The following is a 25414-nucleotide window of genomic DNA, read 5'->3' as shown; positions in this document are numbered from 1 at the left end:
TACGAAAATTGCGCGGACGGAGGAGTATGAAATTTTCCACACTTATAGAGAATATGGAGAAGAAGTGCACAATGCTAATATTTTTTTTAAATAATGCATAAAAGATACATTAAATCAATAAAGAAAACATTACACACACTACATACCATGTATTTGACGCACACACGCATGCATACTATTTATTCTCAAACTTTTGTTCTTGACGTCTGTGGTCAATTGAGAATAGATTAAATATTGTTTGTCTTTTTTTTTATTTTATAGTGTGGCCTTGGCGAAATTTGTGATTATAGAAGTATAAAATACAATCATAATAGTGTACAAACTTACAATTCCAATTAATTATAGTCGAATTTCGACTACTGCTGGACCTCTAGTTCTAATAATTTGAACAAAACAGTGAACTACCATTTAGTGACATCAGTCTTCAAAAGACTTTAATAAATCTTTTCTTGCCCATTTAAAGCGACATCAAAATCAGTGTTTATTGCATCAAGAACGTTAATGTTTCGTTGTTAACCAAAAACGGACTTTTTCGTTTAGTGATCCGTGTTTAGTTTAAATTTAGCGGCGCATTCGTTATCTTCCCATAAGGATAGGCATTCGCATTCCGAATGTGTTTCATTTGTTACTGATAAAATAACTAGGCTTTTTATAAATTTTTGATAGAATTCTAAAGTAAAATAGGCAAAATCTGTAAAGGGGGGAAAACACACTTCAAAGTAATATAGTAGTACAGGGTGGCCCATAAGTCCTTTGATATGAAAAAAAATTTATTAAAATAAAACGAATTACATTATGAATTAAATTTTTATTTACATAAAAAGCTTAAAAAACGGGAATTATTTTTTGAAAATAACATCTCCTAAATGTAATCCGTTGCGATCACGGCACTCTTGCAAACGACGTCTAAAATTGTCGATGACTGCGCGGCACGTCACTGCTGAAATGCTTGTCATTTCTCTGCGGATGTTTTCTTTTAGGGCCTCAATTGACCGCGGGTTTGTGTCGTATACTTTAGCCTTAAGGTAGCCCCACAAAAAAAAATCCATCGGGGTCAGATCTGGACTACGTGGAGGCCAGGAAATGTCTCCTCTCTTAGAGATAACTTTGCCAGAAAAAAGTTGACGGATAACGGGCATAGCAGTGTTAGAGGTGTGAGAAGTGGCCCCATCCTGTTGAAACCACGTCCTGGCATTAAAGCCTGAAAAGTTTTGCAATTCTGGTATGAAAAACTCTTCGATTATAGCCACATATCGCTCCGACGTAACAGTAACTGCGCGCCCTCTGCCATCCTCAAAGAAGTAAGGCCCTAGGATACCATGGGCTGACATAGCGGCCCAAACAGTCACTTTCGGACTATGTAAGGGCTTCTGATGCTTAAGTTTTGGATTGATGGGGCTCCAATAGCGGCAATTTTGTTTACTAACATGCCCGTTAAGATGGAAATGAGCCTCGTCAGAGAACATTATGTTATTGAAGGAAGTAAACCGATTCAACATTTCATTCGCATAATTTTGTCTTTGAATACCGTCAGTTTCCTTTAATTCTTGAACCAACTGAATTTTGTAAGGGTGCATATGTAAATCTTTCTTCAAAATCCGTTGTAACGATGTCCTGGATACGTTTAATGCTCTGGCGCGCTTACGAGTTGACTGTGTCGGATTTTCGCGAATAGACTGTGTCACTGTGTCTATGTTTTGTTCCGTACGTGACGTCCTTGGGCGACCCAACCGCGGTTTATCTAACGTCGAACCGGTCTCCTCGAACTTAGCAACCCAGTTCTTAATCGTTTGAAGAGTTGGAGTGTCGTCAAAGTTGTGTAAACCTTTGTGTTCTCGAAATTTACGCCGCGCAACGGTTGCCGAATTGTCGTTTTTATAAAACTCGCGCACACAAAACGCACGGTCCGCTCCGGTAAAACGCTCCATCGCGACTAAATTCCCAGAAACCGAAGTTACTCCCCCCGCTTCCCCTGCACCGCTCACGCGCGCCCTGTTCGTTTTATTCAAATTTTACTTTTCAAAGGACTTATGGGCCACCCTGTAGCTATCATAGAACAAGAGATATTTGACAAATGCCTAAATTGCACTAACGACATTTTGAATATAAGTTTGCATAATTTTTTATTTTTCATTGCTTGTGTTGGTGGACGAGCTCACAGCCCTCCTGGTGTTAAGTGGTTACTGGAGCCCATAGACATCTACAACGTAAATGTGACGTGACTGCCGACTGTCTCGTGGCAGAATGAGGGTACAAACTTGTGCGAACTCACAATACACACATTTTGCTGGTTCCAATTTTATTGCACGACGTAACATTTTTATTACACTATTTATGTGCTTACAAAGTCCACAATGATTACGGCTCCGACGGCATCCGCAACCGCGCGCTAAAACTGTTACCAGCCCAACTGATAACGATGTTGGCCACGATATTAAATGCTGCTATGACGAACTGCATCTTTCCCGCGGCGTGGAAAGAAGCGGACGTTATCGGCATACACAAGCCGGGCAAACCGAATAACGAAACCGCGAGTTACCGCCCCATCAGTCTCCTCCCGGCGATAGGCAAATTATACGAACGGCTCCTTCGTAAACGCCTCTGGGATTTCGTATCCGCGAATAAAATTCTTATAGACGAGCAGTTTGGATTCCGCGCCAGACACTCGTGCGTCCATCAAGTGCACCGCCTCACGGAGCACATCTTACTAGGGCTGAACAGGCGGAAACCCATTCCGACAGGAGCCCTCTTCTTCGATATAGCGAAGGCGTTCGACAAAGTCTGGCACAACGGTTTGATATACAAACTGTATAACATGGGAGTGCCAGACAGACTCGTGCTCATCATACGAGACTACTTGTCGAACCGTTCGTTCCGATATCGAGTCGAGGGAACGCGTTCCCGGCCCCGTCACGTCACAGCCGGAGTCCCGCAAGGCTCCGCCCTCTCCCCGTTACTATTCAGTTTGTATATCAACGATATACCCCGGTCTCCGGAGACCCATCTGGCGCTCTTCGCCGATGACACCGCCATCTACTACTCGTGTAGGAAGAAGGCGTTGCTTCATCGACGACTTCAGACCGCAGCTACCACCATGGGACAGTGGTTCCGGAAGTGGCGCATCGACATCAACCCCACGAAAAGCACAGCGGTGCTCTTCAAAAGGGGTCGCCCTCCGAACACCACGCTGAGCATCCCTCTCCCGACTAGGCGCGTCAACACCCCCGCCCCCGCCGTTCGCCCAATCACGATGTTCGACCAGCCCATACCGTGGGCCCCGAAGGTCAAGTACTTAGGCGTCACCCTCGACAGTAGGATGACATTCCGCCCCCACATTAAGACGGTACGCGACCGTGCCGCCTTCATTCTAGGACGTCTCTACCCGATGATATGTAGGCGAAGTAAAATGTCCCTTAGAAATAAGGTGACACTCTACAAAACTTGCATACGCCCCGTCATGACCTATGCAAGTGTAGTGTTCGCTCACGCGGCCCGCATACACTTAAAATCCTTTCAAATCATTCAATCCCGTTTTTGCAGGATAGCCGTCGGAGCCCCGTGGTTCGTCAGGAATGTCGACCTCCATGACGACCTGGACTTAGAGTCCATCAGTAAGTATCTGCAGTCGGCGTCCATGCGCCACTTCGATAAAGCGGCACGACACGAGAACCCTCTCATCGTGGCCGCCGGTAACTACATTCCCGATCCTGCGGACAGAATGGAAAGCAGTCGACGTCGCCCAAAACACGTCATCTCGGATCCACCCGATCCACTAACGGTGCTTTTAGGTAATTCAAGCACCGGTCACCGTTCTCGTCGAACCCGTCGCTTGCGACGAAGGGCTCGACGAGTAAATTAACTCTCAGACACAGCCCACTGAGTTTCTCGCCGGATCTTCTCAGTGGGTCGCGTTTCCGATCCGGTGGTAGATTCTGCGAAGCACGACTCTTGCTAGGGTTCGTGTTAGCAACATCGTCAGGTTTGAGCCCCGTGAGCTCACCTACTAAAGTTAGGGTTACGCTGATATAGCCTCTCAAGGCTCTCAGCTTAGGTAGGAAAAAAAAAAAAAAAAAAACAATGATTATGACATGCATGTGAAATCCCTTCATATGTGTTAATTACTAGTAACCAACCTTAGTTAGCACTTTTGAATGTGGGTCACTTTGATGTGACACCAAGGCTTTGCTGTTTGAATATGCATAATAAAAATAATAATCGTGTTTTTATTCAACATAAACCATGGTTTTTTTTTATTGCTGTGTTGGGTGGACGAGCTCACAGCCCACCTGGTGTTAAGTGGTTACTGGAGTCCATAGATATCTACGACGTAAATGCGCCACCCACCTTGAGATATAAGTTCTGAGGTCTCAGTATAGTTACAACGGCTACTTTCAAACCGAAACGCATGACTACTTCACGGTAGAAATAGGCGGGTTGGAATTACCTACCCGTGCGGACTCACAAGAGGTCCTACCACCGGTAAAATTTTTGAAACATATTTGTTAGATTTAAATTCGTTTGTTTTAATAGGTCTCTCTGAATTTGTTAATACACTGTGCGATATACTTTCTATATAGTTTTCAGAACTTTCCTAGATGACAACGGTTGTCTGAAAGAGATCGCTTTTAATGCTAAGACTGCCTATTGTACAAATTACCTGTATAATTATTATAAAGTTAATTAGACTTTGTTGTGCAATAATAAAGTATAATCTCTCTCTCTGAAACATATTTAAAAAACGTAAGCCAAATGACTGCATTAGGTAAATGATTTCTCGTGGTTGATAGTGATTGCAAACCTATGATGCAAGTTAAAATTTGGTCTGATTCTCTACACAAGAAATTTAGTTAGTAGATTACTGCTAATGGTATTAAAATTCGCTAACCGAGTAGCCGCTACTTATAGTAAAATTGTGATAATATTAGGAGTATAAGAAGGAGTTTAACGCTTGCTTTGCTGATCTTCTTTTCAAAGTTAGATTAGTCTTTAAAAAAAAAACTATTATCGTTCACAAAATTGAAATTCCTTACAAAATATTTTCGGACACAAGGTAACGTATTACGCTCAATGTCAGTACAACTAACGAGCAAAAAAAGTCGCCCTTTCATTTTACGAAGATCGTGTGCATCTGGTGTGTTAATTTTTTTATTGTCACGATTATTTATAACAAAATAGTGTACTGCTTTGTGTACACAAGTGAAATACGGCCGCGCTTCAGTGTGACTAGTCTTGAATGTGCAAATCATTTCTAGCTATGCTGATAGCCTTGAGAGACTATTTCAGCTTTACCCTAGCTTGTAGGTGAGCTCACGGGGCTCAATCCGAAAGTGTTGCTAACACTGGCTCTAGCAAGAGCAGTGCTGCGCAGAATCTACCACCGGATCGGAAACGCGACCCACTGAGAAGATCCGGCGAGAAACTCAGTGGGCTCTGTCTATGGGTTAAATTGAATGTACGAAATAAACCCATTTATTGAGAATATACGCGAGCCACCTGTCGAACGCCGACGGTACTAAACAAAAGTTTTTTTATAGGCCGAGACCGAATCGTCTATGAGGTGCCCGCGCCGAGAGGACGTGCATGTTACCTGAGAAATCCCATTCGTAGTGCCACAACCGTGTTGGATATGAGCATTTGAGTAGGTTTTGATAGTTAAAACTCACTTAAATGTGAAAACGTTGTCATGGTCGCGCTGCCCACTGAGTTGCTCGCTGAATTTTCTCAGTGGGTCACGCGGTCGACTGCTCTTGCTAGGGCTAGTGTTAGCAAATTCTCTCAGGTTGAGCTCGTGAGCTCACCTACCCGTCCGGGGTGTAGCTGGAATAGCCCCCTAGATGTCGCGTAACAAAAACAGTAAATTTTATAAACAAGTGAAAGAGTCTCATATGGTGGTAGGACCTCTTGTGAGTCCGCACGGTAGGTACCACCGCCCTGCCCATTTCTGCCGTGAAGCAGTAATGCGTTTCGGTTTGAAGGGTGGGGCAGCCGTTGTAACTATACTGAGACCTTCGAACTTATATCTCAAAGTGGGTGGCGCATTTACGTTGTAGATGTCTATGAGCTCCAGTAACCACTTAACACCAAGTGGGCTGTGAGCTCGTCCACCCATCTAAGCAATGAAAAAATTAATATAATATTGATCCCAAATCCATTTTCTTCCATGAACTATTCATTACTTTTAAAACCTATCTAAACCAAAACGTAACTTTGTATTTATGCACATGATTATCTCACCGCGAAAGACACTCACAAATTCGCTCACCTGAAACTCTCAGTCCTTCGTAAGAAAAATCAAGTTTTTCGCTTACTAATCAGGCATACACGTATAAATAAAATATATAGTTAAGTAGTTCAATGGCGGGTGTTTGTGGCAAGGTCAGCAGGTGTAGAGCCGGTGCAACGACATTGTGGTGCGTTTCCAATGCCAAAAGTTAGAAATGACGTCCTGAATTGTTTGAAAATAGCGTGGTTAATGCAGTTTGATGAAGTTATGACACCAGCACGCCAATGAGCGTGGTACAAGAGAAGCGATCAAAACTTGTGTCTGTAGTGGAGAGCTCTCTGGGGCGGGTCTCCAAGTGGGGTGAACTGAATTCTGTTCAATTCAACTCATCGAAGACACAGGTTTGTGCGTCCACTGCAAAGAAGGACCCTTTTGTCATAGCGCCGCGATTTCAACGAGTATCCCTGCAGCTTTCCGCGAGTATACGGATCCCGGGGGTCGATATTTCGAGCGGTTTCCGTTATTAGTATATATGACGGGGTGTCCGGTGACGTCATTCTGATCGTTGTTGTCATGGCCTTCCATAGTGACAGTTAATAAGACCCGCTTTTCAAATGAATTCCATTTATTGAATTTCGAGTATACAACAATAATAACAGAGAGCTCCGCCTCGTTCGGCTGCTCGCGTCGCAATGGAATGTGCGAGCTGTCGGGTCGTCGTATCCCCTTACGGGGGCGTGAGACGGGCCTCGGGGTATCCCCTCTGCCCGGGCTTGTAAAACTCGAATGAGGCATGGGTGATGAGCTTGCTGATAATATGGTTCTATATGTGCTGGCTGGATAGTGATGGTAGAGCGAACTTCTTGTGATGGGAAGGTGAACTTCTTGTAATGGGAGGGTGGACTTATAATTTATGACAGTAGTCACTCGTATTTATAGTAAAAAAGTGACGGTAGCTTAATTTTGTTTTATTGTTTTCTTCTTAAATTGTTTACACGCGTTGGACTTATAATAGTTAACCAACAATATTAACTTTAAGGAAACAGTTAACTTTAACTTATGTTAGCTAACTAAATAGTAATGTTGCGCCGATATATGTATACAATTAAGACGTCGAATTGTATTATAGTATTTCATATAATCACGACGTTGATCGGTCATGTCAACGTTCATGTTTCTCGGATTATTATTATCGTGTCGTCTTAAACAATGGACTCGTAATCTAGCAATGTCATCGAACTCCTTTGTCCACCATTTAAGGCTTCCAATAAATTGATCGTCAAGTCTTGCCATCGCCCATTATATCACTATAATTATGGTCACATATACCTTTAATTTCTAATGCGCGAAAATAATTTTCAAAAGCTTCAAATTTTAGGGAAATCAAACATAAAAAAATTGTATTTTGCGTAACGATCTACCTATTTTGAATTGTCTCATATAATAAATAATATTTTTTCTTTAGATTGACATACCAACCCTAAGACCACCTGTTTTTGGGCGGTTTTGGAGCCAATGCACTTGTGAATGTCAACACCGACCTTAAAGCATAAACACCGAATTTAAATTGTATATTATATGACAGTTGACCTATCACTCAACATAGAACATATAATTGCTTCAAGGCAGATAGATGCATACAGAATGTTGGTGCTTACTTGCTACAGCTCACACTACCACCAAGCCACGAGTTCAATACGAATGAATTTATTAATTTTGCGGGTTCGATTCTAAAACAAGACTCTGTTCCAATGGATATGTGTTAGGTATTATATTTACTTGGAACATTTGGTACCTGCTGGAGAATTTCGACCCCGGAATAATTGCTTTACTCGATATAAGGATACCAGGCGTTTTTAATACGCTTTTATTAGCTTCAGATGTATGTATGTAACGGAATCTTTGAACATGATTTTGGCCCCCTTCAAAACGTCGGATTAACTCGAAATTTGGTATACTTATTAAGGACCGATGACAATTTAATATTAAAGAAAAAATGAAAAATAACTAATAGTTTAAAAAAACTAACAAAATACGCTTTTATAGAAAATCCAACTAAAAAATATAAAATTAAAATAAATTTGTATTAAAAATAGTGTCAGAAAAAATGATTTTATTATAAAAAAGCGTGGGGTGCTTTTCAGGATATTATCAAAATAACCCTCATTCTACTCATATCTGTTCATAAAATATTTATAACTACTGATACAAATTTATTAAAATTTGTTTTCTGTGCTTTGGTTGTATTTTCTATAAAAGCGTATTTTGTTAGTTTTTTAAACTATTATTATTTATTCTCATTACGGCCAGGGACTAGTCGGAATGTCAAGTTCAAAATGTTTTATTTAAACTAGAGGTCCCGCAGTAGTCGAGATTCGACTATAATTAATTGGAATTGTAAGTTTGTACACTATTATGATTGTATTTTATACTTCTATAATCACAAATTTCGCCAAGGCTACACTATAAAAAAATATTAATACAGACAAACAGTATTTAATCTATTCTCAATTTAACCATAGACGTCAAGAACAAAAGTTTGACAATAAATAGTATGCATGCGTGTGTGCATCAAATACGTGGTATGTAGTGTGTGTAATGTTTTCTTTATTGATTTAATGTATATTTTATGCATTATTTAAAAAAAATATTAGCATTGTGCACTTCTTCTCTATATTCTCTATAAGTATGGAAATTTTCATACTCCTCCGTCCGCGCAATTTTCGTAAAAAGGGATACAAAGTTTTTGCTTCACGTATTAATATATAGATAATAAAAAAATTCTCAATACATGAATAAAATGTACTTATTCGCATACGTCTACTAGTCAAGGTCGAATTCCTATACAAAAAATTCAAGGGTTTTTATCGAGCGTTAGCGAACGTTAACACATGAGTAACTGTTTAGTCATTCGCACGTGGCCTGACTCAGTATTTCCTTGATTTATTTATCTAGACTGTTTGGTGACAGTTCTGATATATGAAACGAATTATTTCGGCACGAAATTGAATTGTCAAGAGATTTTGTCTGGAAGCTATTATATAAATATTTTGATCTATGTATTTGTTCTAATTACGTAAACTACTTCATGACCCACCGTAGATCGAAATGGATTATAATAATCCACCAACTCATATATGCTATAATGCCCACGACTCAATTTTTTTGGACGATTATTCCATGCTTTAAGTATTGATGTCCTATTCCCGAAATGTTGGTATCATTTGCAGTAGAAATGAGTATAGAAGGTTGTTAATCTAGCAAGCTCAGAATATCACTAGTAAACGAATTATCCGATTACTAATTTTGATAGATAACTTCCATAATATCGTCATTCAAACTGTTGTTGATGTTATCGAATGGCGCTGAACGCCGTATGAATTTATAGATGTCAAATAAGAAATTGAAACTCGATAAACTTGCTTTGATCAAAATACAATCCGCGAACGACAATAAAAGTAATAAGATAATGTTCCCACATGGCGGCTACCAAATACTGATAGTTTTATCAGTCATTCAGAGTACTGCAACTCTAATTACTTTTATCTTTAACTTCATTCAACATTGAATCATGATATTTCAGGAATTCATTTTTCCTCTACATTTTCGGTTTGGTTTGAATCATCATTATCCATATTGAGGCATTTGCGCGATTTCACGACCTAAAGTGTGACGTAATGTGAAATTTTGTAAAGGGTGTCCTATTGGATTCCTAAATCAATGGATTGCTCTGAAACTGCATTAACATCTTGTTTAGTAAAACGTTTACACGCAATGGAAAGTGTAGAGCATTCAGATGTTAGGCGGCGCACGACACGATTGATTAATTGTTGTACATAACCCGCTCCTTGCTTAAATATTCTATAAATAAATAAATGGGAACAAATCACGCACGCTTATCCGGTCCTAAATTAGGATTCCCTATGCTATGGGTACCAGAGACCGACATACATTTTTACTGGTGGTAGGACCTCTTATCTGTGAGTTCGCGCGGGTAGGTACCACCACCCTGCCTATTTCTCCCTGCCGTTTCGGTTTGAAGGGTGGGGCAGCCGTTGTAACTATACTGAGATCTAAGAACTTATATCTCAAGAAGAGTGGCGCATTTACGTTGTAGATGTCCATGGGTTCCAGTAACCACTTAACACCGGGTGGGCTGTGAGCTCGTCCACCCGTCTAAGCAATAAAAAAAATACATACTTATATGCGCTTAAATAATAGTGTGTAATAAACACCCAAATAAAGAGCAATCAAAACCTGTTCATCACACGAATGTTTGTCCAATATGGGCATCAATCCCACGACCCTCGGCGCAAAAGTCAGTTCGCTAACTACCGCACCACCAAGTCAGTCTATACCGATTTTATTTTGTATTCTCGTATCAGGAATGAGCGGCACAACCCATCTTCTTTCTGGTAACGTCTCCGAAACAGCCGGTCTGTTTTGTTGAAGTACTGACCAGTTTAATGGTCTATAGTCTAAGTTATATTATATAAAAGCGGAAGTCTGAAAGTGGCAACTGTGACAGAAAAGTTGAGAAGTGCGCGTTGGGGATGGTATGGACATGTGATGAGACGAAATGAAAATGAGGTTGGTAAGAGAGTGTTAACTATGAATGTGGAAGGATATAGAGGAAGAGGTAAACCTAAGAAGAAATGGCTAGGTTGCGTGAAAGACGCTATGTGTAAGAGGAGAGTAAGTGAAGAAATTGTATATGTTAGACGAGTATGGAAGGAGAAAACAAGTTGCGCCTACCCCAGGTGACTGGGAGAAGGGCAGGAGAATGATGATGATGATAAGTCTAAGTTACAGTCCGTAGGTTCACTCATGCGTTTCATTTTGTACGGTTGGGACCGACCTCATGTTTGAGGGTTGGTGACGGAATTCATACTGTGGTATCTGTAAGATCTGATAACCCCTTAATACACTATGGGTCGTGAGTTTGTTCATCCGTCTATGCAATTACTAAGTACAGATCTATTGTTGCAAAAGATTTATCAGTGCCATCAGACTAATGTAGTTTCATTATTCACATAGATGTGTAGACAGCCGATAGATGGAGACATGACAGTGAAACCGACCTATCAGTATGATGAACTATGTAAATTTCCAAAAATCTAAAATTTCCCAATCAGCTCTAAGAATTAATAACATAGGGAGATCTTAAAAAGAAACAGATAGGCTAGGATAGACAGATAGATACCCTTTACTACTAACATCTCTCCTTCATCATTCATTTGGTGTAACGACCACTTCCAACCATGAGATTCGTCCTTTTGCTATCTCGTCTTATCTTTGGAGATTCTGAGAGCATCGTAGAGTGTGGAATCGAAGAGGGTTATTTAATACCCTCTACTAACATAACAGCAGATTAAATAACAGTAAAACTAATTTTGAATTTTAAACGATCATATCTCGTGTTCTCGACCCGACACAAAAAGTTCTTTTACAAATAAACTTTGTAAGGAAACACGAATTTGGCTTATCTTTTATTTTTTTTAAACCGCCTCCAGAGATAAACATATGGGATGACAAGGGAACAAAAAATCGACCACAGTATAACTATTGAATTACATTTTTTTTGACTTGATAACTTAATTTTTTCTTTCCTGACTTTTTAGCGAACTTAAGCCTTATTTCGTGAACTTTGTAGTTTGGTTTTGAGTAAAGTGGTGATGCACTTGTTTAACTAGCATTAAAATTAAAATAGGACTATATTGCTTAAAACTTAAGAATCAATTTTGTATGTTGGTTAAACTATAGTCGTTTAGTAAAAGGAAGGGGGTTACCATACGATACTTTTTGTCTTTTTAGGGGAACAATTTTGTTAATATTGTGCTACTATATTTTAGTTCGAGTTCAGTTTTAAGAAACGATTATAATTTGGAACAAGTATTTGTTCTGTATCTTTGGAGCGCTTTGCTGTGACTATAGCTATAATATTTATTTATGTACTTCGTACATCTTACCTACTTGGCAATAGGTACTTCGACAAAAACTAGGCACTTAAATTTCCAATTTAAGTTTTATAAAATTAATTTTAAATTATTGTCCTTTATCGTTATTCTACGTAAAGCAGTTTCTCTGTATACTTAATTGATGGAGTTTACATAGTAATTTCGGAAGATAATTTAGGAATTTCGTGTCAATACCTCATCTTTGTTAAAAAAAAAAATTTATCTACATACATTTCATATTAAATCGTAGTATTCTTTAAAATCGGTAACAAATGTAATAATGCCCATTTAAATCAAATCCAACGTCACAATGCAATACTTAAACAAACTATACAAACCAGTTCGGCTGATATTTAGAATGACTCAAACTGTGTAGTAAGTAATATTGAAGACGTCACAGTTTTCTTGTAACACCACTCCGAGATGTCCTTCCACAAGGTGCCATAATGACACACGTACATAGGTGTAATAATACAAATCCGAACGATAAATCATTTATTTATCTGATTACGAAACATGACAAGAACGATAAATACGGAACGTTTGCAAAACACAGACTTAAAACTTAACAATGTTGTACTTGTGCTCTTATCAGTAGTTTTTTTTATCGAAGCAACCCTTCCCGATGCTACATTCCAACCTTCTCTGTAAATACGTACAAACCTTACCATTATGTGGGTAAAAATAAAGAAGAAAATACACGTGTGGCACTCGCGGACTGCCGCGGTAAAGCTATTGCAGAGCATTTACTACATTTATTAGACAATAATAATTTAATATTAAAACGATAATAAAATAAGACCACGCTATATTTATAAACATTATCAAAAGCAAAACATTAGCTGTTCCCTTCATACTCATAAGCTAGACCACGTGAGAGAGAGATGGGCAGACTTTTCATGATGCGCATGCAGTGCGATGTCACGCCGCGCGCTTATTCACAAACACTACACAAGCGCAAAGTGTGAATGTGTTCAACGCGAGGTACATGGTAGGCGGAGTGGGGGTGTTAGGTTTTATTTTCGTTACGGAATTTCTTGATTCGGTCGCCGCGCACAAAGCCCGTGACAACAGCTATGCAATAGCTTAAAACCGTTGCATTCAGGCGTATTTTTTAAACTGGTAAAGCATCAGGACATTGTTTTGCTCTTGTTTGAAAATATGTAATCTTGCCATTTTTCGACCTCATGAACGAAATCATCCTTAATCATTTGACCGCCACGTAGGTAACCGGTGCCCTACGCGGCGCACATGAAGTAATTATGTCGATTTCTGTTACTAAGCATTTTGATTTCCTAACTTTGCTTTCTTTTGTTTCTAATGTTTTAGTCTTTTAGGTCTCTTAAAAATAGATTCATTCTCAGTATCTTAGGATTCATCTTTCCCAAAGTCTACTTACGGAATATCTATTCCGTCGCCTTAGCAATAGAAATCGACATAATAACTTCAGTGTGCCGTGTAGGGCACGCGTGACCTACATGGCAGGGCTATGAAGCAAGATTACAAACTAACGAGGACGAATAAAACATAATTTCCAAGCATTAAATGCGAAAAATATTTATGCGAATGTATGACACATTATAATAAAATAAATTTGACATTGGGAAAAACCATCGTAGTCCTTACGATGTTGAACACAATTCAATGAAATGGTTGGTACATCGACCACCGACCCGACAAACATCGACCCGATTTACTCGAAACAAATCGTAAATAAGAACGCCTGACCAATTGTCTCCGTGAATAAATTGATGCAGATTAATAAAGTGGTTGATAACTGTCTCGTCTTCGTGCTTGTCTTATCAAAATGTAGTATCGTTTGCTTGTTCATTCGGCAGTCGGTTCGCGGACGGCTATTGTGCGACCGCATCCAGTGTCTAACGCGATTATGTCATCAATAACTTTTTAAATGAATTTGAAGGCTTCGTTCGTTACTTGATCGTACAATCCTAATAGTATACTTGGTCTTGGTGATGTGTTGTGAAACTTTTATATAGTTTAATGTAAGAAAAAAGTTTTTGCCAAACGTGTGACTAATATAGAGATGAATACAGGATCATATGGAATGCTTAATGTCTATTGCGCTAATGGGGAACTGTAAGTAAATTTAATTTCGTCTCGTGACATGTTCACACCGGAAAATAATCTTTATGTGCATATTCTGACCCGATAAGACCCGATTATATAAATAAGGAACGGTCCAGTGACCTTATATAATAACTAATCGGTGACTCCATTTTCCAACTGCACTGATAGATAGCTCTATTAAGACGCGAGTTTTACTGCTTCTTTGCCTGAGAGCAACAGCCAGTTTTAGTTTTAAAATATAATATATTTATTGTTTAATGTATGTATTACATTTGAACGGTTTACGAGATTTAGATAGGTGCTCATCGATTCTTTTAGCACTTGTTTCTTTTGTTGAAGAACTAGCGTTATCTGTTGCTCATGTTATTTATTGCTTTTAATTGTGACACACTACACGTAAATGAATTTAAATTAATCATGTTCTTCTCGCTTTCTTTGTTGCACTAGCCAGAGCGCAAATAAATATTAAGACCATAATTTGATTTGGCCTACAGCTTTATGATCGACTTAATTAGCCCTTTACTGAAGTAATTATGTCGGTTTCTCTCTTCTATCTTCTTATTAAGGCGCCGGAATATCTAGTAGACTCTGGAAGATTGGAATTCGGATATACTGGGAATGAATCAATTTTTAAGAAACCTAAAAGACTAAATTAAACATTAAAAACGAAAGAAGGTAAAGTTAGGCAATCCAGAGGCTTAGTAATAGAAATCGATATAATTACTTCAGAGCGCCGCATAGGGCACCGGTGACCTCATGGCAGGCAACGTGTTAAAATATGGTTCTTTAACAGCAATTCGAATTGAAAATAAGTTAATCTTTATTTATTTTCTGATTCTGGTCAGGATATTTGGCAAAAATAATACAATTCTAATGTTGATATGACATACATGTGCAGATAGATTTTAGAGTCTTGAAGTTTGTGAAAATTACTTATATTAGGAATATTCCTTTGGGTAGTGATGTAAATGATGCGACAGAAAAATCAGCAACGTAATGACAAATTCTTTTATTTGTGAGAAAAAGCGGGTAGAAATGGTTGGCATGGCTTGTTTTGTTAACACTATCCCCCCTTCGTTGGCTTTGGCTATTGGCAGGGGGCGTGCTAATACGTGGCTTGGCAACATGGCTGGTGGCAGGGCATGGCGGCTGACGTCACATCCGTTACAGTAGACAGCTACAGGTCAAGCTAATAAAAGTGTGTTAAAAAGGATCTTAGGAATTTATTCACCAAACAACTCCCTTGGCACCCGATATCCGATCTCCGTCCAGGGTCAAAATCTGGGCAGAGTAAAGTGTTACAAATAAAACGTCCGAACCTTAGCTAACTCCAGCTCAACTTAGTAATGTCAGTGACAGACCAATTTGACTATGAAATTGCAACAGGATTCAGTTATTAAACAAGGCAAGGAATACCACTATTGGGTCACATGAGGACTTGGTATATTAGCACTAGCTCCGGATGAATTGGACCGCATATTATCAGATTGTAACAATACACCACTAGCGTGTAGGTAATTGTAAATTTATGGAATCATAATGTTATTGATATATGATATTATTTTCTAATGAAGAAAGACGATGCGGCATCCGTAATAAAGCTTATCTCGTTTATGACAGTTTAGTGTCATTAAATGTGATTATTTTATTTAAACATTACAGATTTAACACTTTTTTTTTGACGAGGAATTTGTTAAGTACTGTTACATGTTAACTTTATGCAATTCAAATATCAATGCTAATTTCAATGTCACTTTATAAACATTTTTTTTGTATGAGCTTCAATTTAGGGTATATTCGACTTGTTGTCGACTCAGAATGTAATTTGACAGTACCTACTATTTATATATAAAAAAAAAACTATTTATATACAAGAGATTAATTATTTATTTTCAATATTTTACACTTAAACCAGCAAAGCTTATGCGTCGAATAATTAAAGCTCCCTAACAAAAAAGCAACTGCGAAACTTTGCATAAATAGCCAAATAGCTTAAATAGTTTTGATTTATCTTACATATCGATTTTAAATAATTGTAGATTCGTTTGTTCGTGTTTTGTGCGTCTAGTTTATTTGATTCGATTGAAATTTTATACATTTTTCTTGGTCACCACAGCGTAAATCAAAATTCCGAAAACGTGCGATACGTAACGCGCGATTGTTTTTTTTTTTGTAACTATACTGAGACCTTAGAACTTGTATCTCAAGGTGTGTGGCGCATTTACGTTGTAGATGTCTATGGGTTCCAGTAACCACTTAACACCAGATGGGCTGTGAGCTCGTCCACAAATATAGGGAAAAAAAAGAATAGCAATTTTTAAAGCGGAGTGGGAAATAATATTATTGTCGTATATTTAAATGATATATTTTTGTATGATATCTAGAATAGATATTGTTGTAAGATATCTACAATAGTGCCTAGTGCTGCCACTTAGGATGAATATATAAAATTAAAATATATAATACTTAGTCCATCATTTAACGTCGAACACGTCGTTTCATTAAATATTGGATACATACATATTCAAAGGCAATAAAAAAAAAAAACATATGTAGATACATAATAATATGTGTGTCATCTATAAGTTCAAGGATCGTGTAGGTACTTGTTTAAGTTTTTGGCAATTTCGTGACTTCAACTTACATAGGGTAACGAGAATCCGATATTTCGGTTTTGGGACAGTTTTTTTCATTTAAATTAATAGATATAGTGCATATTTTGCTAATTAATAGAATTAACAACAGTACTAAATTAAAGTAGATTTTTGAGTAAGATTTAATGGTTTTAAATTGTAGTAACAACAACACCGCAAATAATTTAGGAAATTTGCCAATAGAAAATTGGTCGTTATACGTTAGTAAATATGTTTTAGGGAAATGACGATCCTTTCGTACATAAAAATAAATGTCTATGGATATTTTTTCATAAAATCCGAGCTCACTGAGTTACTCGCTGGATCTTCTCAGCGGGTCGCGTTTCTGATCCGGTAGTAAATTCTGCGAATCACTGCTCTCGCTAGGGCTAGCAAGCTAATGTTAGCAAATTCGCTTGACTGAGCTCCGTGAGCTCGCCTAGACGTTCGGTGAACTGGTATATCTAATCCCTCGATGTTACCAGCATAGTTAGGCAAAAAAAAATTAAAATCCGAATGATTGTGGTTTTATAAATACTAGTGGTCCCGCAGTAGTCGAAATTCGACTATAATTAATTTAAATTATAAGTTTGAACATTATTGTGGTTATATTGTCAGACTATTATTTTACTTCTATAATCACAGATTTCGCCAAGACTACACTATAGACAAATAATTTTAAAGACAAACAATATTAATCTATTTTCAATTTGACAATTAACTAAAGTTTGACAATAAACAAAGAGTATAATATATACATATGTGTGTGTGTGTCAAATACATGGCAGTGTGTGTAATGTTTTATTTATTGATTTAAAGTATCTTTTACGCATTATTTAAAAAAAAAATTACCATTGTGCACTTCTTCTCTATATTCTCTATAAGTGTGGAAAATTTCATACTCCTCCGTCCGCGCAATTTTCGTAAAAAATTCTGGTTGTTCAGCACATGAGCGTCATTATGGCGGGTAGACTGACGCTTGTTTAATATTTGATTGGCTACTTAGTAAATTGTACGTTTTTCGACAAGTATTCAAAAAAATATATCCCAGAAATCTGCGCTTAGGTTTGACTGCGGGATCAGTTTAGTCACAACTTAAATATGGTGACTAAAGACAGTCATATATTTTTATAACGTAAGGCGTATTACGCACTGATAGATTGCGACTATGTGTTCCTAGTATTGCTGATATCCGTGAGTATCCATTGAAATTTCCCTTCAGGCGGCCTGTTGTAAATATTATGATACATATAAACATATCCGTGAATCGTCTAGTTTACACGCAGTCATAATAAGGTCGTTAGTAGTTAAAGACGCCACAAAAGGCCACAATTGTGCATTGTTCCTGCTTTTGTTTACTGTACCACTATCACTTTCTATACGGTCTGGGTGGGTATACATATAGGTACTCGTAGAGCTTGACTTTGGAGTACTTTTAGCCGATTTGAAAAGAAGAGGGAGGTTTAATGGTCGTTATTTGTGGACCGACTTGAATTGTTTTGTTGTTTGAGATAGAATTTTCTCGATTTAGACCCATTGTTAAAAAAAATTAGATTAATTGGCGTAAGAGGTATTTTAATGGTTATTTTTTTAGCATATAAACGTTACCACGCTTTTTTACAATAAATTAATTTTCTATTTTTTTTTTGTTGTATTTTCTATAAAAGCGTGTTTTTTAGTTTTTTTTTAAACTAGTTCTAGTTATTTTTCGTTTTATTGTTTAAGTAGCATTATGTATCAAAAATGAATAATTAATGTACAATTGTACATTCACGCAAATACAACAGTTTTCAATTTGCTAAGTGAAAAAAAGAAGGCGCTCAAATAAATTTGTTGTTTTGACTGCCGAAAGTTAATAACTAATCCGACGTTTTGAAGGGGTTCAAAATCATCTTCAAAGATTCCATTACATACTAACATAGATACTAACATGACCCGGTGGACCGAATGGTAAACAGTCGACGTCGTTCTAAACACGTCATTAGGGATCCTCCCGATCCATTAACGGTGCTAGCTTTTAGGTGCCTCAAGCACCGGTCACCGTCCTCGTCGAATTTGTCGATTACGACGAAGGGCTCGACGAGAAAATTAACCCATAGACAAAACCCTCTGAGTTTCTCGCCGGATCTTCTCAGTGGGTCGCGTTTCCGATCCGGTGGTAGATTCTGCGAAGCACTACTCTTGCTAGGGCCAGTGTTAGCAACCCTCCCGGTTTGAGCCCCATGAGCTCATCTACTAGTTCCGTGAATCTAGAATAACTCTTCGAAGTTACTAGAATAGGTAGGAAAAAATAAAACATTCTTGGGGGTTCACGTACCCATCTAAATAAAAACTCTCTAAAGTAACTTATCTATCTAATTGGACAGTATCTGTTGTGCATACTCAATGAACCATCTATCGGTTCACGCAGCCTTGTATGACTGGAGACCGGTTTGTTGGTGCCGTAAGCGAAACCTTGGCACCGTTGCCGATTGATCTGTTGATACGGTTTTCACTTTTATTCTATTGTATTGTATTTCTTTTTTTGTTTGAATTCTTTTTCTTCATCGATTATTTACATTATTGTAATGAGATTTTATCCTTAGAAACCTTTTTTTATCGTTATGTCACCGGTGTGCTTAGTGCGAGTTTTTAACGTTCTCGATAGCGTAAAAGTTAACGCGAATTTGTATGTAGTTGGAACACCGTCCCTGGCGACAAACGTAGGCAAACATTCCAACTCCATGTAAATTTGAGTTAACTTTTACGTTATCGAGAACGTTAAAAAACTCGCTCTAAGCAAACTGTTTGATATAATGACGATTAAAGCAAAATGACAAAGGATGAAAACCCCCACCAACGTTCTGCCTATTTATGCCGTGAAGCAGACATACGGTGTCGGTTCGACCTCATGTCTCAAGATGGTGGCGACGTTCACGTTGTGATGCCTATGGGCTCCGATAGTCATTTAACATTGGGTGGAAAGATAATATTAACTGGTAAAAAATTAAAAATAAATGTTGCAAATATGATTAATATTGAAAATATTATATGTTAAACCTTTAAAACACTCTCCTGTGAAATTAGTAAGTTTTGAGACTATACAGTTTTTATGCGAGAAGACGATACGATATGAAATACTACGCTAACTCAAGCTTATCCACATTATGTCCAGGAGTCGATGTAATTTTCTTGTTTTTGGTCACCAGGCCTCTTCAAAGGCTCCACGACAACGCTAGACGGGATCGGTCTTCGGCCGATGCCAGCCGAGAGGCCGAAAACGTTGCGAAAACTGAAATCAGTTTACGACGCTTCGCCGACAGAGCCGCCGGTCATCCACACGGCGACCTTGACCAGCAATGGACAGGCCCACGAAAGGAACATCAACGGTGTCGAAGACGAAGTCAGAAGAAGGAGCAACACCACCAGCTCAACGCATAGCGGGGATAAATCGCTGTCCATACTCAGTCCTTTTGACGAACAGGTAAGATCAAGTTTAAATAACTTTTTTCGCCTACCCACTCCGAAAGTTCGATTTTCCTCCCGCTGTACAGGGAAGAAAGTGTAACTTTTCCTCCCTGGGTACTGACAAGTGCGCATGCGCGTTAGTGTCTACGTCTGCTCTCACGCACCTAAAATTCTCCGCCATTATTGTGCTCGGGTAATTTGCAATATAGTGGTTAGTGTAAAAATGAAATAAAGAAAAGGCAATAAAATTTAATAGCGAAGTATTAAACAAAGATGAGTTCATCAGACAGTTCTTATTCAATTAGTAGTAGTTTACTTAAAAATTAAAAAACAGTTAAATTGTTTTTTTATGAGTATGGGCATGAGTGAAATGTCCTACTTTTCTGCCTTGGTGCACAATGTCCTATATTTTATCACTAGCGGCCCGCTCCGGCTCAGCTCGGATCTTTAACAAAAATTTCAACGATATTTGACGTTGTTTTATTTTTTTAAATAAAATAACACTCTTATTGCAGCATAACTATAATAGTTAGACATACCTGGTCAGGTCATAAATTCTGTCACATGTTTAATGTAAAATAATTAAAACAAGTTTATTCATTATGTCACCATTCATATACCAAAATGAACTTAACAAAACATAGATTCTTATGACACTAAAGTTTATTCAAAATGATCTCCGTGATTTTGAATACAGGCCTTCAATCTGCGCGGCCAGTCGTCTATCGCAACACGAACGAGGTCCATGTCAATATCGGCGGCTGCCTTAATCAAGGATGTCTTAAGTGACTCCAAATTAGGATGAGGCTTTGAGCACGCCTTTTCCTCCAAGTGTTGCCATATCTTGTAATCTAACGGATTCAAATCTGGACTGGAGGAGGGCCAGTCTTCGTGCCGGATGAAGTCGATTTCACGCGCCGCCAGCCAGTCTTGTGTGCTCTTCGCTCTATGAGCTTGCGCCGAATCTTGTTGGAATACCCAGTGCCTGTTATTGAACATGGTATGAGAAGCAGGCTCCACAAGGTTCGTCAGGACTGTATTTTGATACACAACTGCATTCGTTTTTACACCTTTCTCACAAAAATGTACTTCTGTTAAGCCCCAATAAGAAACTCCCAACCATACCATGAGCGAGGATGGAAAATGACCTCGTTGGACACGCGGAATACTGTTGCTCGCTTCTTCACTACTGTGTGCGTACACCTTATCATTTTGTTTGTTGTAGCTCTCTTCTACGGTAAAAATTTTTTCATCCGAAAAAAGAATTTTCCGATATTTTTTTCCCGCGTACCGTTTCAGCAAAGCGCAGCATCTCTTCAGTCTCAGGTCCATTAGACGAGCATTCAAACGATGTCCTGTTTTTCTTCGATATGCCCGAAGCCCTAAGTCTTCATTTGACACCCTTTTCACCGTGGTTCTGCTTAACCCCATCTGAAGGGCCAACAGTTTCTGCTTACGTTTGGGATTTCTTTGAATTTGCGCCTTCACAGCTTTTATCACTGCTGGAGTCCTAACAGACCGAGGGCGACCACTTCTTGACCTGTCATCTACACTAGAGTCTTCATTGTATCGTTTGATGGTACGATAAACGAATCTTTTGGTTATATTCAAAATTTTCAGTATGTTAAAAATTTGAATTGGCGCGTATCCGCAACGATGCAACGCAATAACTGCAACACGGTCTTCTTTAAGCGTCCACTCCATATTTAAAAATGAGTAAAATTCTAAAAGTATACATTTTTATTTTCATGAGCAATTCGAAATTCGAATTCAATAAACTTTTTTGTGGCCAGCATTTTAAAAGAAAAGTTTTTACTGTGTGACAATACTTATGATCTGACTAGTTAAGTTGTCGCGACACTTTTTGTAAGTAATAATGTGTTCTACAAAGTCTTAGTACATTATTTTATTCTATCATGAATAGTTTTCGCAGGGCACGCGATGTAAATAATATTTTAGGTAATTTTTTACCCCTTGGGTTACATTATTGGAGTTTTAGTAAGGATTCCTATTTTTTTTCAAAAAAGGTCTATGTTACTATGTCACTTGGGACTAGTGTAGCTTCCAAACAGTGAAATAATTTTTCAAATCGGTTCAATAGTATGGGAGCCTATTCAATACAAACAAACAAACAAACCTCTCCTCTTTATAATATTATTATAGTAAGTATAGATTTCTTCACATAAGAAACACATTTACAGCTTAGTGAATCCTAGCTTACGTAATAAACGGATGAAGTTAAATTTAAATTATCACCGAACAAAATATGAACACATCACAAAAGTCACAAGGAGATAGCTTAGTGAATCGATCACAGGTTGAGTAAATGTGTAAATTATACTTGAATTTTTTTAATTAAGAGACTCAAAGAGCATAATTAGATAGTCCGGCTATTTCAATTAGATTTTATAGTTGAGCAGATTTTTATCTATTTCTTTTAAGCCAGATTAAGCAGTAATGCGTTTCGGTTTAAAGATGATCCCCGTTAAAATTGTCTTCATCCCGAGAGTATGCAAGGTTTTTATTTTTGAAGTGAAGTAGTAATGCGTTTCGGTTTGAAGGGTGGGGCAGCCGTTGTAACTATGCTGTATACCTTAGAACTTTTATCTCAAGGTGGGTGGCGCATTTACGTTGTAGATGTCTATGGGCTCCAGTAACCACTTAACACCAGGTGGGCTGTGAGATCGTCCGCCCATCTAAGCAATAAAAAAAAATCCATACCTAATCATTGGTAGCCTAAGAGGCTATTCCAACGCCCGGACCGGTAGGTTTAACCTATCAGAAATGCTAATATTGATCCTATTGATCTTAGAAAGAGCAGCCCTTTGCTGAATCTACTACCGGATCGAAATATCGACCCACTGTGAATTCACTCAGTGGGTTGCGTCTATGGGGGCTTTTTGTGTGGTAGCTAAAAAGACAAATTCAATTCGAACTTCGATGCGTGGCATCTTAACATCCCAAACGGCGACAAAGGCAGGAAACGAAAGGCCCTAAACACACGTTTGAAGATAACTTAATTTATACTCACGAACGTGAAGTACTCGATAATTTTGTAACTGCGACACACACACTTAATTTCATATTCAAATTTGACTTTTAAATTGGCAATTCGCGCTTTCAACCGAATCCCGTGTCCCGTTATGATCTGCGCCGCGTATTGTAATTAGAATTTTGAAGTCGTCGTGGCCTAAAGGATAAGACGTCCGGTGCATTCGTATCTAGCGATGCAACCGTGTTCGAATTCCGCAGGCGAGTACCAATTTTTCTGATGAAATACGTAATTAAGAAATGTTCACGATTGACTTCCACGGTGAAGGAATAACATCGTGTTATAAAAATGAAAACCGCAAAATTATAATTTGCGTAATTACTGGTGGTAGCACCTCTTGTGAGTCCGCACGGGTAGGTACCACCACCCTGCCTATTTCTGCCGTGAAGGAGTAATGCGTTTCGGCTTTAAGGGTGGGGCAGCCGTTTTAACTATTCTGAGACCTTAGAAATCATATCTCAAGGTGGTTGGCGGCATTTACGTTGCAGAAGTCTATGGGCTCCAGTAACCACTTAGCATCAGGTGGGCTGCGAGCTCGTCCACCCTTCTATGCAATAAAAAAAACTATTGAAAATTAAAAAAGTAATTATTTGTAGTCAAATTGTGTCCAATTGGTATCGGGTGCTGGTTTAAGAGCATCTATTATTTAAGAATAGTTGTAACAGGGTACTTCTAAATAATTCTAGTAACAGTAATTAATCTATTTAATTTTATTTTAAAATTTTAAAAATGAAATACTTGCATATTATGTTTGACCACACCACACGAATATAATACTTAGTTGGAGTATTATGTCACGCAATCCAACTGACCCTCGACGCCATAGTGATCCCGGGTCACATGGTGGGGAGTATGCAACTGGTGATGGTACTGGCAAGAGTAAAACCCAAGTGAGAAAATATTTACGTATAGGAACTTGGAATGTGAGAGGAATGCGGAAACCGGGTAAGCAAGAAGTCATCGAGAAGGAGAAGTTAAGGTGCAAAATCGACATACCGGGGCCAAGTGAAGCATATAGAAGAAGCAGCGGTCATATAAAAACTACTAACGGGAACATCTTGTACTTTTCTGGAGCTAAAAATCGTGGTGGTAACGGTGTTGTGATACTTCTACCACAGAAACATGAAAACAGCGTGTTAGGATACAAAACACCAAGTGATCAACATTATTCAGGTGTATGCACCAACCTCCCAATCGGAAGAAATTTGAACTGACCGATTCTATTTTGATTTGGGCATCTTGTTGCGCTTTATTCCATCTAAGGAGGTGTGCGGCGATTGGAATGTTAAGGCTTATACCACTAGAGGTGATGTATTACTCGGAACAACAGTACTGATACAGAATCTGTACCTTGATGGCTCTTGCTTCGTAAAACTGGATAATCCAAGATCCATACAGAAGATCCTTCCATAAAGAACGTGGAGTGCGTCAGCGCTGCATTTTGTCGCCCAAATTATTTAATCTCTACGGCCAATATGTAATGAGGAGAGTGCTTGAAGGCTGGACCGGCGATATTTTCATGGGCGTTAAAACACTCACGAACCTAAGACACTACCATACTTGCATCAAGTGAAGAGGGAATGGAAATTCTGCTGAACCGAGAAGAAGAAGAAAGTGCTAAGCTTGGTCTTAAGATCATTCATCAAGAGAACCATTCGAGGACCAAAATAATGTTAATAGATAGAGCGCAACTTCTTCCACGTTCTGATGTACTCAGCGGCTGCGAGAAAGTAGTAGATTTCATATATCTTGGGTTGCAAATAACATCCGAGGGTGGCTGCACAGGAGAAATACCCCGGAGATCCAGTATGGCTAAAAGTGCAATGGCCAACCTCGGGAAAATATGGAAAAAAAATCGTAGCATTCGCTATAAAACCTTTGGTTTTGGTTGCGCTTGGTGCAAGCACTGGTCTTTCCCATATTCCTCTACGGAGCGAAGACATGGTGCAAGAAAAGCCGCGATAGCAAAAATATCGAAGACTTTGAACGTGGGTGTGGCGGAGGATGCTACGAA

General features: G+C 38.5%; 1 protein-coding gene across 2 annotated transcripts in view; it reads left to right on the top strand.

Annotated features, from left to right (window-relative positions):
- The window catches only part of LOC114253403 (uncharacterized), a 171324-nt gene that overhangs the window by 113664 nt on the left and 32246 nt on the right, over nucleotides 1–25414 (top strand). For both annotated transcript variants that reach the window (XM_028188283.2, XM_028188275.2), the window contains one exon: nucleotides 20090–20364. In XM_028188283.2, coding sequence (XP_028044084.2) covers nucleotides 20090–20364 — 275 coding nt within the window. The remainder of the gene's footprint in view (nucleotides 1–20089; nucleotides 20365–25414) is intronic.

This window comes from Bombyx mandarina, chromosome A1, assembly GCF_030267445.1.
Source record: "Bombyx mandarina strain Sakado chromosome A1, ASM3026744v2".
Lineage (NCBI taxonomy): Eukaryota > Metazoa > Arthropoda > Insecta > Lepidoptera > Bombycidae > Bombyx > Bombyx mandarina.
The sequence above is the reverse complement of the archived record's forward strand: the minus strand, read 5'-3'. Positions and strand labels throughout refer to the sequence as shown.